The following is an 11,486-nucleotide window of genomic DNA, read 5'->3' on the forward strand; positions in this document are numbered from 1 at the left end:
ACTGCAAAAAAACCTCACACTGTTCCAGCGAGGTGCTGAGGTGTTGCACGGCTAGACTCGGGTCCCAATTCAGGTGGTTCGTCGTGTGGTGGGTATGGCAATGTGCTGTAATCAGCGCACGCTCCCAACGTCTGGATATTTAAACCTACTAAACTGTTATCATCATACACCTTACACTACTGCACTTTTCTTAATGGAGAATAAAAAAAGATCAGCTGATTAAACAATTGTACAGGCAAAATGACTCATTCAGTGAAGAACTAACTGGATCCAAAACCTGCAATCAAGGGAGTTTAAAATGGAACTGGCGGACCACTGAACTACAGACACAGAGCAACAACATTTTTAGATCCTCAAACCTACGGTACAATAAATAGATATCTGATCTATAAATTTGATCCATTAGTTAGGCTTGTTGGAGTGCAGCAGAGGATTACTTGGTAAACACACAAACCATCTTTTTGGAAATGATGAAGTAGGAAAGTAAGAATCCAACACCTGCACAGTGTAACTGGCATTTCCCTATATGAAATTATCTGTGTCACATGTTTGCTATAAAAGTTAAACTCTTGCTTTATGCATCACTGGATAGTGTAAAACTGTAGAGGAAACTTACTGTAAACACACTAACACTCATTTTTCATTATATGAAATTATAAGTAGACAATACTACTCAATTCCAGACTTTGTTTCTCTCTCCCCATCATGATGCTCACCCAGCCAAAAACCTGTACAGCCGTGATACAGTCTGACCCCCAGCACAACAACAAATTGCATTAGAATAAATTAATGGAGTCTATGACATGTGTGGTCTGCTTCTAAAAAGCCCTTACAAAACATGCAAAATACAGACCCGGGTAGTTTTCAACTGATACACTTTTTTTTTTCTTTAATTCTGACGGCAATTAATATACCAGTCACAGAAAAATATACAAACAAAAAGGTTGTACACAAAGGTAATCAATCCAAAATATTGAATTATGTGAGATCTTATGCTAGACAAAAGTGTAGCAGAATTTTTGCCAATATAAAATGCACAATCTTCAGTCTTTTATGTTAATGTACTGTCTCAAGGAAGATGTGCTGAATACAGTAAGAAACAAAAATAATAGGATAATGAGGTAATAGGGGTTAATTTTGTAATATAGTCTGTCACACACATGCGAGTAGGAGGCAGCTAAAGGGTCTGAGTAATTGTAATAAAACATCCAACCAGGGGGCGGCGGAGTGCGCTGACTGTCTTTTTCAGTTCCCTACAGACCTTTCCCGGGAAATCCTGCAAGGTTCCGGCACCTCAAAAGACATCACTTCTGGTGCTGACCCCTTTGCTGCCATCACTTCCGGGCCAGAACACATCACTTCCGATTCCAGCCCCTTTAATAACATCACTTCCTTTACGGGCCTTTAAAGCTTCCATCTTTATCTGTAATGATCAGTTCTGTTTTGGACACTGTTCTATGCACATTGTGCTTCAAAAACTCAACTTTCAGCTGGGAAAACAATATACGGGTGGCTGCCCCAAATCTTTATGATGTCTGTGTTGCTTTATTATCACAATTCCAAAAAATTATGGGAACCCCTCTTAGCCTGCATAATAATTTACTCAACTTTCAACAAAAAAGATAACAGTGGTATGTCTTTCATTTCCTAGGAACATCTGAGTACTGGGGTGTTTTCCGAACAAAGATTTTTAGTGAAGCAGTATTTAGTTGTATGAAATTAAATCAAATGTGAAAAACTGGCTGTGCAAAAATTTGGGTACCCCTGTAATTTGAATGCATGTAACTGCTCAATACTGATTAGGGGAAGGCAACAAAAGGCTATCTCAGAGGTTTAAACTGTCAGTTTCAACTGTAAGGAATGTAATCAGGAAATGGAAGGCCACAGGCACAGCTGCTGTTAAACCCATGTCTGGCAGGCCAAGAAAATTACAGGAGCTGGATATGTGCAGGAATGTGAGAATGGTTACAGACAAACCACAGATCACCTCCAAAGACCTGCAAGAACATCCTGCTGCAGATGTCTGTACATTGTTCTACAATTCAGCGCAATTTGCACAAAGAACATCTGTATGGCAGAGTGATGAGAAAGAAGCCCTTTCTGCACTCCCGCCACAAACAGAATCGCTTGTTGTATGCAAATGCTCATTTAGATAAGCCAGATTCATTTTGAAACAAAGTGCTTTGGACTGATGAGACAAAAACTGAGTTACTTGGTCATAACAAAAAGCACTTTGCATGGTGGAAGAACACCACCACATTCCAAAAAAAACACCTGCTACCTACTGTCAAATTTGGTGGAGGTTCCACGATGCTGTGGGGCTGTGTGGCTAGTTCAGGGACTGGGGCCTTTGTTAAAGTCGAGGGTCGGATGAATTCAACCCAATATAAAAAGATTCTTCAGGATAATGTTCAAGCATCAGTCACAAAGTTGAAGTTACGCAGGGGTTGGATATTCCAACAAGACAATGACCCAAAATACAGTTTGAAATCTACAAAGGCATTCATGCAGAGGGAGAAGTACAATGTTCTGGAATGGCCATCACAGTCTCCCGACTTGAATATCATCAAAAATCTATGGGATGATTTGAAGCAGGCTGTCCATGCTCGGCAGCCATTAAATTTAACTGAACAGGAGAGATTTTGTATGGAAGAATGGTCAAAAATACCTCCATCCAGAATCCAGACACACATCAAAGGCTATAGGAGGTGTCTAGAGGCTGTTATACAGTGATCCCCTGCCTATCGCGGAAGTTACGTTCCAGACCCATCAGCGATAGGTGAAAATCCGCAATATAGAAAGACCATATAAATATTTTTTTTTATAGTTTAAGCCTTAAAATACCCCTCCCACACGCTTTAAACACATGTTAAACTTATTAAAACACACTTTGTAAACACATATGATATGTGGATGTCGGGGTAAGGATATGAGTGACATCTCTCTATTATATTAAAAAAAAAAAAATCTTGGCAGGGAGACGAGGCTTGATCTTTTCAGAAGACAATTTGACGTCCCACAAGAGACATTTTAACGTCATGCAAGACAAGGCAGTGAGACAGAAGGACAGCTGCTGTACAGGCTTTTAAATGATTGACACGCAGAGCGACAAGCAGAACAGGAATCTTGGCAGAAGCAGAACAAAGCCAGTAGCTGATCCGTTCACTTCTGCTTAGTGTGTGTTCAGTTCCCCCCTTCACAACGAGAGCAGGAGAGACGCGATGTGGCAGGATCGTAGTGCGCCTCCGGGGGGGTTGAGCGAAGCGATCGAGACCAGATCATCTCGGAGAGAAACTTTGATGACACGCAAGACTAGACATTACAACCTTAGGAAGCAAAACCCATGAGACGGTGAGTTTTGCACATCACGCTCTACTTACAATTTAAAACAAGTTCACTGACATCTAACCTAGCAGTTGTTGGAATGCTTTTGGCAGACAAACTTCAGGTGCTCCCAGCTCTTAAAACAACGACAAGCAGAACATACAGCTTGCCAGCAGCAGCTGCAGCAAGCCAGCAGATGATCCGAGCACTTCTCCTTAGCGTGCGTTCAGCCCTTATACCGTGTCTCTGCTGCCAATTTCTTGTTTTTGGCATTAAACAGGACGGTGCGCAGATTGTTCGTAGGTTTGTGTGCTATTCTGATATTATATATATGTATATATATATATTAGAATCCAACGCCTGTCTGTCTGTCTATCTGCTTTTCACGAGAGAACTAATTAACGGATTTAAATCAGGTTTTTCTAAAATTTGCTTGAACAATTTGGTTGATTTTGCGACTTCTCTCATTGTACTATGTACCATAGTTCGCTTGTGGTACCTATTTATTTGCGCAAATCCAAGAGACATGTAGCGGGCCAAGGGGGGTGGGGACCTCCTCACTCATGCTCAAGCCTCGGAAACGTTCTCTAGCTAAGCACCGGTAAGGTACACGAGAGAACTACTTAATGGATTCAGATCGGGTTTCTTCTTCTATAATTTGCTTGAACATTCCAGTTGATTTTGTGACTTCTCTCATCACACTAAGAATCATGGTTCGCTTGCAGGAGCGATATATTCGTACTAATCCGAGACAGAGGCTGCGGGCCAAGGGAAGGGGGACATCAGGAGTGGGGAGCCAGGCGGGGCCCTCTTCACTGTTCTGTTTCACTACTACATGGGTGAAACCACAGAGGACGGCTAGTATGAGACTATAGTACAGAATATCATCATTTATTTATGGGCAATATTTTAAATATAAAAACAATATTAAAAAAAAATGAGATTTGCTGTGTTTAGTCAAAATTTCTAGAAGGGCATTAAGTAGTCAAAATTTCTAGAAGGGCCTAAGTATTAGGATAAATGATCAACAGCTGATTTCAATTGCTCATGTGTTACATTTTCCCTGATCCCTTAATTAACAATATATAAAGGAGTGTGGAAGTTTGGTTGTAGTCACTGGAGTCCGGTATTGAAATCAAATGAACAAAAAAAAAAAAAAAAAAGAATAAAACTAGAGAATTGACTATAACAGAAATGCAAGTAATTTTATAAATGAGTTTAAAGAAATACCAGTCAGAACCACTGGTGAACACCTTGGCATTCCAAAATCAACAGCATTGAATATGTAAAAAAGAAAGAAACCACCAGAGATGTAAGCAATTTACAATGAGCAGCTCACCCCAGGCAGACCTGATCAGCTGATCTACCAATTGCAGGAGTGAAAGTGTCAGTATTCACCATTGGCAGAAGAATTAAAGAGAAGAAATACAGAAGATGTACAGCAAGATGCAAACCTCTCATAACCAACAACAGAAAGACCAGACTGGAATTCCCAAAGTAGTATAAATAAGCCAAAATGAGTGACGGGGAGGGAAACGTGTATAGAGATGCAAATGATCCTTAGCACAACCGTTCATCTGTGAAGCATGGAGGAAGCATCACAGCCTGTGTATGCATGACAGCTTCTGGAACTGGCTCACTGGTCTTTATTGATGATGTAAATGATGACAGAAGCAGCAAAATGAATCCCCAAAGTGTACAGAAACACCTTGTGTTATCAAATCCAAAAAATGTCTCCAAGCTTATTGGACAGGATAGCAATACAGCAAGACAATAACTCACTTAATGAAGGAGTTAATGAGAAACAAAAACAGTGGAAAGTTAAGGACTGACCTAGTCAGTCTCCTGATTAAAACCCAATTGAAAATGCATTTCACCCATTGAAGATGAAACTAAAGCCAGAAAACCCCAAAACAAGCACCAACTGAAAGAGGTTACCATAAAGGTTCCACAGAGCATTCCAAGAGAAGTTATCTAGTGTCTGGTGATGTCAATGGGTTGGGGCATTAATGGTTAACAAAGGTACATCACCACATACTAACTTTAACCAGGTTTTGTTTTTTTTTTTGCTTCAGGTTCATTTGCTCCAAAACCTCTGCACAGCTGAAATTGGGGGACTAAACACAGGAAATGTAATTTTACTAAAATTGTATGTGCTATATGTAAAACAAAAAAACAGAAATAAAAAAACGACATTCTGTACTTCAGTCTCATATACATTGTTTCAAATATGTATTTTATTTTTACATGTATTTCTATTTAGCTGTTAATGGATTGTATGTAATATGCATTAACAAAAGAGTGGCATATGATTAATTCTGTCCAATTAATACCGACTTGACAATTAAATTGTCATTTTGCATGTGATGTACATTTTCTCAAATACTTTATGCTAATTTAGCAATTTATTAGAATGCTCTCAGGTCCACTTTAAGGAGATTGGGTTAATAAAGCAGGATAAGAAAAAAACTGTTCATCTAGCATCTGTTAGTAATAAAATTCAAATCAATTAATCTAAAGTCTGAAAAATAGTTAAGTCAGAAATCTGAAATGTAAATAAGCTCTGGGATTTACATCTGACACAGAAATACTAGCCTTTATAAACAGTTAACCTGTATTAAAATAAATATGTCCTTTTGATAAATTACTCTTCATATTTGCATTTTCTATGGCTGTTTCAATAATCTCAAGTTTAATTTTTGCCAGGGTGAAACAGGATGCCCACTGTGTTCTTTGTACATTTTAAAATCCAGCAATCCATTTAGCTTTACATTAGGTGCATGAATTGTAATTCATCATATAGCTTTCAGTGTCCTCCAAAGTAAAAGAAGAAACAGGTTGATAAACATTTCTGGATTGTCTGTTTGCAGCAGGATTATAAGTCAGCTCACCTTGTCCTCACTCTCCCTTATTGTATTTACTTTAGGCACATTGCTGGGAACAACAGAAAATAACACAATGAAAACATACCTTTTTTATTTGTTGTAAAATATTTGGAATCTGTCATGGCTTTAGGATTATCTGGCCACCTAGAAGTAAGAACATTAGGATATATTATTAATACATAAATGTATTAACTTAAGACTTGTGTGTGTGTGTATATAATATATATATATACAGTGGTGTGAAAAACTATTTGCCCCCTTCCTGATTTCTTATTCTTTTGCATGTTTGTCACACAAAATGTTTCTGATCATCAAACACATTTAACCATTAGTCAAATATAACACAAGTAAACACAAAATGCAGTTTTTAAATGATGGTTTTTATTATTTAGGGAGAAAAAAAATCCAAACCTACATGGCCCTGTGTGAAAAAGTAATTGCCCCCTTGTTAAAAAATTACCTAACTGTGGTGTATCACAACTGAGTTCAATTTCCGTAGCCACCCCCAGGCCTGATTACTGCCACACCTGTTTCAATCAAGAAATCACTTAAATAGGAGCTGCCTGACACAGAGAAGTAGACCAAAAGCACCTCAAAAGCTAGACATCATGCCAAGATCCAAAGAAATTCAGGAACAAATGAGAACAGAAGTAGTTGAGATCTATCAGTCTGGTAAAGGTTATAAAGCCATTTCTAAAGCTTTGGGACTCCAGCGAACCACAGTGAGAGCCATTATCCACAAATGGCAAAAACATGGAACAGTGGTGAACCTTCCCAGGAGTGGCCGGCCGACCAAAATTACCCCAAGAGCGCAGAGACGACTCATCCGAGAGGTCACAAAAGACCCCAGGACAACGTCTAAAGAACTGCAGGCCTCACTTGCCTCAATTAAGGTCAGTGTTCACGACTCCACCATAAGAAAGAGACTGGGCAAAAACGGCCTGCATGGCAGATTTCCAAGACGCAAACCACTGTTAAGTAAAAAGAACATTAGGGCTCGTCTCAATTTTGCTAAGAAACATCTCAATGATTGCCAAGACTTTTGGGAAAATACCTTGTGGACTGATGAGTCAAAAGTTGAACTTTTTGGAAGGCAAATGTCCCGTTACATCTGGCGTAAAAGGAACACAGCATTTCAGAAAAAGAACATCATACCAACAGTAAAATATGGTGGTGGTAGTGTGATGGTCTGGGGTTGTTTTGCTGCTTCAGGACCTGGAAGGCTTGCTGTGATAGATGGAACCATGAATTCTACTGTCTACCAAAAAATCCTGAAGGAGAATGTCCGGCCATCTGTTCGTCAACTCAAGCTGAAGCGATCTTGGGTGCTGCAACAGGACAATGACCCCAAAACACACCAGCAAATCCACCTCTGAATGGCTGAAGAAAAACAAAATGAAGACTTTGGAGTGGCCTAGTCAAAGTCCTGACCTGAATCCAATTGAGATGCTATGGCATGACCTTAAAAAGGCGGGTTCATGCTAGAAAACCCTCAAATAAAGCTGAATTACAACAATTTTGCAAAGATGAGTGGGCCAAAATTCCTCCAGAGCGCTGTAAAAAGACTCATTGCAAGTTATCGCAAACGCTTGATTGCAGTTATTGCTGCTAAAGGGTGGCCCAACCAGTTATTAGGTTCAGGGGGGCAATTACTTTTTCACACAGGGCCATGTAGGTTTGGATTTTTTTTTCTCCCTAAATAATAAAAACCACCATTTACAAACTGCATTTTGTGTTTACTTGTGTTATATTTGTCTAATGGTTAAATGTGTTTGATGATCAGAAACATTTTGTGTGACAAACATGCAAAAGAATAAGAAATCAGGAAGGGGGCAAATAGTTTTTCACACCACTGTATATATATATATATATATATATATATATATATAAACACATACATACACACACCTACATACAGAACACTGTACCATCATGTAATGCATGCACCTTCAATAATGAATACTGGTATTAGGAAATGATATGCTAAAAACAGTTTCTGATATTGCTTCTTTATTTGGTTGAAAATGAATGCCACAGGCCATACCTTCTAAATATATATATTATCCACTATATTCCACACCAAAACCAAAGAAATCCATGGTCCAAGTCAGTTTCCGCATGATCATTTGCAAACTAAGCATGTAGATCATATTGATTATGTAACGCATATGCCTAAATATTACACTAGAATAAGGGAAGGCAGTAAAGAAAGCGGTCATCCACCCCCCTTCTATTTCACGTAATACCCCCACTCACACTGCCCTAGTTTCAAAAGCCGCTTTGCAATATTATGGATTCTATGGGTCTCCAGACATAGCCCTATGTGAATATACCCTGTTCTCAGATCTGAAGGACTTCCTCCGTGGGAGGCCACTATGCCAATAATGCAGACATCAGGTCTGGCAGAAGCAAGACAAATTGTAGAAAAGTTTCATTAACATTATATAAGTGTATTAGTAGGGCGGCACGGTGGCGCAGTGGTAGCGCTGCTGCCTCGCAGTTAGGAGACCCGGGTTCGCTTCCCGGGTCCTCCCTGTGTGGAGTTTGCATGTTTTCCCCGTGTCTGTGTGGGTTTCCTCCGGGCGCTCCAGTTTCCTCCCACAGTCCAAAGACATGCAGGTTAGGTGGATTGGCGATTCTAAATTGGCCCTAGTGTGTGCTTGGTGTGTGGGTGTGTTTGTGTGTGTCCTGCGGTGGGTTGGCACCCTGCCTGGGATTGGTTCCCTGCCTTGTGCCCTGTGTTGGCTGGGATTGGCTCCAGCAGACCCCCGTGACCCTGTGTTTAGATTCAGCAGGTTGGAAAATGGATGGATGGATGCATGGAAGTGTATTAGTGTTGAAGGCTTTAATGCTGAAAAATAAAAACTTACTGGTGTTTGTCTTAATAGGTCAGTTTTAGAACTTTTTGATCATACCGTCATACAAATTTAGGGGTTTTAATATCCTTAAAGCTGGCCTAAATATTTAGTTTTTTATAATAATATATTTTAATACTATATTTTAGTACATATTTTGTATCTCAAAAAGTGCAGGACATAGATTTTTAAGGTTGAAATAGTTAATGATGAATCTTTACTGTGAAAACAGGATCTTATGTGCGATACCCGTTTTGCTGTAATGCATGCTGTAACGGTATTTCTGAAAATTCCAAAGAGGTTTGCGAAGGTATTTATCATTTAACATAAAGTGAAGGATTAAAGGGTAATTCCCCCCCCCCCCCCCCCCCACTAAATTTCTTTAAATGTTTGTACTTCAGGTAAATTGTGGAAAACTGCCAACATTTTCGAGAGTCTATTACGTTCTCGGTAAATCTTCCAAAAGGTTAACTACTACTAGCGATCGAAATACAGGATAACAAGGAATAAGTCGTTAATCGCTACAACTTCCTTTACGATTTTTATTAAACAAGGCAGTTTATAAGTTAACTTTTTTTAAACAATGTTGTCTAACACACAGAATCAGTTAAAATTGGTGAATATCGAGATCAAACTGGTGTTTTGAGGCAACTCATTCTCCGCCTCTCTATCCATCATCAGATATAACACATGGAATAAAAAGGTTTTGAAATATTAAATATCAGAATCAGCTCGCAACAGACCAACATAAACAATAATAACACTATATATTTTAAAATGTGGAAGATCGCAATCGTCATTATTTAACATCAAGGATGTGGACTTTAAAGCAGCCGAGTTGGGTGTGACCTACTCATTCCTATTATGACAAAAAAATCTTCTTAAACATATATGACCATGCAAATAAAACAGATATATCTGACCTGCCAACGAACAGCAAAGAATCCAAATGCGCGCAAAGCAATTCTAGGTAAACAGAATAGGTGCCGCTATCCCAAAAAGACCAACAGCAACCCAGGCAGAGCACAGGCTACCTGCAGAGGAAACAACGCCGAGGGCTTCACCCGGAAATAGTAACGGAGAAGCACCAAGTGAAAGTTCAGAGCCATGCGATGATGTCATTGGTGGGCGGAGTCTAGACGTTTATCATTTTACTCAAATGTACACAGACGCTTTGAAAGTTAAAAAAGAGGCTCGTTTTATATATATACTGTAGATAGTTGTACATAACCCCGTTAGAAAAAATTACAAGAGGAAGGTGTAGCGGTAATATAACATATATTCAGAAGAGAAAGAATAAACACACTGAAAGAAATCTATGCAGGTTACTTTAGTCGTTTGCTTCATTTTCTTTTTCTTGATGAACATTCTTGACCTAGATCTTGATAATCTATGATCTAAACAAAAAGCTGCAGTTCTTGATTTTTGAAATTGAAAGACTATATATGTATATATTTATACCTTTCCAACAAATTCATAAAAACGGTTACGTTCAAATACTGCAGTAAAATATTCGTTGAAGCTGGGAACGTTACACCTCGGGTTGCTTTTCCCACCGACGTTGTGGCATATTACTCAACCTTCTTACCCCATAATCCCTTTATCGCGTTGTTCTCACTATTCCTGTAATACTTTTCTTCAACAGGACCTTTTACTTATGACCAGTTGTTACACAAGGCATATCTAATAGAATCCCCTCTGACTCTGCCTGACAATCTGCAACAGAACGCCATAATGCATACCTCTGGGTTTGAGACTAAATGCCTTCCACTTTTCCAAGCAAAATCAACAACGTCTATTTGCTTGGGATCTGTACTTCAAAACTCACCATAACCTCATTCTAAAATTGTCTAATAACATTTACTTATTTGTACCCCAGTTTTTAAAAAAATGTTTCTGTTACAGGGAGCACAGTAGCTGATAATTTTATCTTCAAGCACTAGAGGCGTAAGTTTGAACCTTTCCCCCTGGTCATTGCCAGTGTGAAATCTGCAGTTTCCATTTGTTGCTTTTCTCCTGGAAATTCAGTTCCCTTCATCTTCACAAAGACACTTATTGATGGGCTGACTGACAACTCTAAATTGACCTCTTCTAAAAGAGTCAAATGACATCTGTGTATGTGCCCTTCAATGGACTTTTGCCCAGTCTGGAGCTGATTGTCTTACATCTGATTCTGGCTCCCCAGATCCCTGTAATGGAAAAATACACTTTAGAAAATGCATGGAAGGATTAAATACAGACAGGCTAAATCACACAGGACAGACTTTGGTTCACTATATTAATAAGTCGCTATTCTTTATAAGTGAACCCTATGTGAACATGGAAAATTCTATATATGTTTTATGATGCATATAATAAGAACGGTTAAACCTTTGATGATTTGAATTGTCAGTAATACTATTACGATATTATAAATATCAGT

The 11,486-nt window shown here is 38.9% G+C and overlaps 1 protein-coding gene across 3 annotated transcripts in view; it reads right to left on the reverse strand.

Annotated features, from left to right (window-relative positions):
- Positions 1–11,220, reverse strand: part of ap2b1 (adaptor related protein complex 2 subunit beta 1) — a 75,180-nt gene extending 63,960 nt beyond the window's left edge. For 2 of the 3 annotated variants that reach the window (XM_051930805.1, XM_028807037.2), the window contains exons 1-2: positions 9,988–10,148; positions 6,295–6,353 (exon numbers count right to left, since the gene is read on the reverse strand). In XM_051930805.1, coding sequence (XP_051786765.1) covers positions 6,295–6,331 — 37 coding nt within the window. In that variant the 5' untranslated portion in view covers positions 6,332–6,353; positions 9,988–10,148. Of the gene's footprint in view, positions 1–6,294; positions 6,354–9,987; positions 10,149–11,150 lie in introns of those variants that run through there. The other variant, XM_028807038.2, reaches the window with a different exon arrangement.
- Positions 11,221–11,486: the final 266 nt, after the last annotated feature.

The sequence above is a fragment of the Erpetoichthys calabaricus genome, chromosome 8 (assembly GCF_900747795.2).
Source record: "Erpetoichthys calabaricus chromosome 8, fErpCal1.3, whole genome shotgun sequence".
Classification (NCBI taxonomy): domain Eukaryota; kingdom Metazoa; phylum Chordata; class Cladistia; order Polypteriformes; family Polypteridae; genus Erpetoichthys; species Erpetoichthys calabaricus.